This window comes from Olea europaea, chromosome 1 (genome assembly GCF_002742605.1).
Source record: "Olea europaea var. sylvestris chromosome 1, O_europaea_v1, whole genome shotgun sequence".
Classification (NCBI taxonomy): Eukaryota; Viridiplantae; Streptophyta; class Magnoliopsida; order Lamiales; family Oleaceae; genus Olea; species Olea europaea.
In genome coordinates, this window is record NC_036237.1 from 31,396,439 (window position 1) to 31,399,526 (window position 3,088).

At 31.2% G+C, this 3,088-nt stretch overlaps 1 protein-coding gene across 1 annotated transcript in view; it reads right to left on the reverse strand.

Annotated features, from left to right (window-relative positions):
* The window catches only part of LOC111397864, a 3,496-nt gene extending 2,238 nt beyond the window's left edge, over window positions 1–1,258 (reverse strand). Inside the window, exons 1-2 of the mRNA XM_023024856.1 lie at window positions 914–1,258; window positions 112–157 (exon numbers count right to left, since the gene is read on the reverse strand). Of these exons, the coding sequence (XP_022880624.1) occupies window positions 112–157; window positions 914–1,004 (137 nt within the window). The 5' untranslated portion in view covers window positions 1,005–1,258. The remainder of the gene's footprint in view (window positions 1–111; window positions 158–913) is intronic.
* Window positions 1,259–3,088: the final 1,830 nt, after the last annotated feature.

Here is a 3,088-nt window from a genome sequence, read left to right on the forward strand (position 1 = left end):
GCCCTGACTAGGGATTAAAAGAAAACAAGTATACCTATACGATTTTTTAAATTTTGAATCAACACACATTAATGGCTATAGAAGAATTACTTAGACAGTTATTTGCCATACCTGACAACTTGCAATGAAAAAAAGAAATCCCAATGCATCCAAGACTCTGTTTAATTAAAAAAAAAAAAAAGGAAAAAATACTATCATAAACACTCTAGAGTAACATGGGAAAGAAGCAAATGGACCCAAAAAAAGGGAAAGAAAGAAAGAAAAGAAACCTGATACAAAAACTATAAATAGAACCAGTAATAGAAAGGGAATCTCTTTACTTACTAAAACCAATGAATTTAATGTTTTACCGAACTTATGAGTTAAAATATACTGAATAGATTTTCTAATTTCTGTATAGAATCCCACTCAAGAAGACTTCGACAAGCCCAATGCAACAAATACATCACGCAAAACTTGAGAGCACCAAATTAAATTTCTGCAATTTTAGGCTATAAATTTCAAACACATGCAAATCATTTGTGTTCAGGTAACAATTTAAACACCAATCTACAGTTAATAAGGGAAACCACAAGGATGAAAACACTGACGGACGACTAATAAGAAATCAAAGACAATAAATTTGGTTCAGATTAGTTAATGACTGAACGAGAAACTGAAAGATCATTTTTTTTGTGGCTAAATCTTCTTTTCTTCACCGATTATCATCACAAACTTCAGAAAAACACAATCACCAGCTTCCCAATAATTTCAATTTCAATTTCTTACACTTTCCAGAAAAAGAACTACCCAGAAAAGAAAAAACTTCGAAAAAATCAGAATTCTTAAGAAGGAAAAAGAAACTGAAGATTCAAATAACACCTTGGGAAAAGAGAAGTAGGAGTAAAGGAAAAATCTGAGTAAGAAGACTTACCAAGAGACAAGGTTGTTGGGTGGCAAAAGGCAAAGAACCTGAAATGAAAATCAACCCATATTTCAATAAAGGGATACATTTTGGTAGACATAGTTGTTAGTGTTCATAAATAGTTGAACAGTTTTTGAATTCAAAACACTTTTCCGTTGAAACATTATTGAATTTACACACAACATCATCTATATTGGATCCATAAAATGTACATTAACTTTATTCTTGTACGAATACAGAAGAGCTGGTATTGTTAAGGGGAACACAATTTATAATGAATAAAATATCATTTCTTTCCCCACATTTACGTGCCCAAAAGCAGTACTAATCACTTCCTAAGAGGGTTAAGGGCTCCGTTTGGCAGACGCCTGCTTTCATTTTCGCTTTTTTCTTTTGTAAAAGAAATTTTAAGAGAAAACTAATCTAACGCAGCTTCCTTCAAAGACTTTTCTAGCAAGAAAAAGTACTTTTAAACAAATTTACTTTTTAGTCCTAAACTTTCAGAAAGTTTTAAGTCGATACAAAAACTTAAACCTTGTTTGAAGTTGGTCGTTTCATCTTGTTTTAATAGGATGGCGTATAGATGTATTAATTCACCAACTAAGGCGCCGAATCAGCTCCCATTAATTAAACTAATGGAAATGAACAAAATGATCAACTGCTTTGCGAACATGTAGTTATTTTTTTGGTTCCTGAAAGAAAAATTGAATGGAGTAAAGGAGAATCCAGATCAGTGTTAATTTTAAATTTTAGATTCCTCCTGCCAGTTTATTTTCTGTGAAAGCATTGCTAAGAACGAAAAGAATAAAATATTAGTGAACAAAGAGAAGTTTGCAATTCTCATATGTTGTGGAAAGTAGTTTACTGGAAATATGGTTGCTTGAGGAATTTGATGAAACAGAGATTCTCAAATGGGCAAAAAATCAAAACAGAAATTATGAGGTCGCAACAGTTAGTTGTATTGATAAACATTATCTTAAACATTAAAATTAGAAAAATCCATTGCAGTTTCTGCCTTCTATTCACTAGCCTTAAAATATTTTAGTTAGAAACAAATAATCTAGGCATGTAACCATAACGGTTTAACTTATCCATGCAGTCGAGATGCACTTACATTCAAAATTTTAGGGTCATTTTACCAAGTTGGTCTCATGCAAACTGCTGTTGAACTCCACCTTCTTTTCTTAAAAATTAATTTTTTCCCTGATTTTCTATAATTATTATATTAATTTGTTTTAAGGTGCTAATGTGTAATTAACACTGCGGTTTAAATTGGTACTCCTAAACATCTAAAGAGGAGTAGGTATAGTTTGGAACCCATCTTCACGTACAGAAAAGATGCAGAACACACACATATACGGAGTGGGTGATTTTTCTTTTCTTTTCTTTTTAATATAAAACTCACATGGAAAGCATCCCATGTGAGTTTTCTTTTTTTCTACATGGGATTTCTTTTTTTCTTCTGTGCAGGAACCATTCTGTACACACAGAATTGATCTTTTGTTTAATGGTGACTGACTGGAGACTTTGACTATGTCAAATGTCCTAGTTGAGTAATAACACCTATTTGGTTATAGTTAAAAAGCTTTGACAAAGTTCTTAATAAATTTAAAAATTAATAATATTATGGATTACATGAAATATGTTGTTAATATTAATTGTTATTTTAACCTTAATTTTCTAATAACTTTTTAAGTTTTTTTTCCAAACAAGCAAGCACGGAATAAAATTTGAATCATTCCACCTAAAAATGTAATACAGGTCATGAACAAAAAATTTGAATCAATTTACAGATTTAGAATGCTAAATCGAAGTCATGCAATAACATGGGCATGACTAGAAGAGAGATGCTACTCAAACAAGGGCCGGACTGGAGTGGATTCACCTCGAGCCTTGATTTGAATTTCATAGCATTAGTGTGACTAAAAAATAAATTTGAAATAGGAATCAGTTTAAATGACCAACAATTTTTAGTGACTAAGTTTTGACACTCTAAAGTCTGTAAGGATCATTTGTGAGAATGCCTCAAAAGTTCGCTTCAACCTACAAATAATAGAAACAACAAAAATAATTTTATGACTTTTGGTGCCATGCCTTTTGCCCTACATTCATGTGATTTTTTATTTTTTTTTATTTTTTTTTCTACAGAGGTCCTGTAAATTAAAATATAATTACACAGCTGAG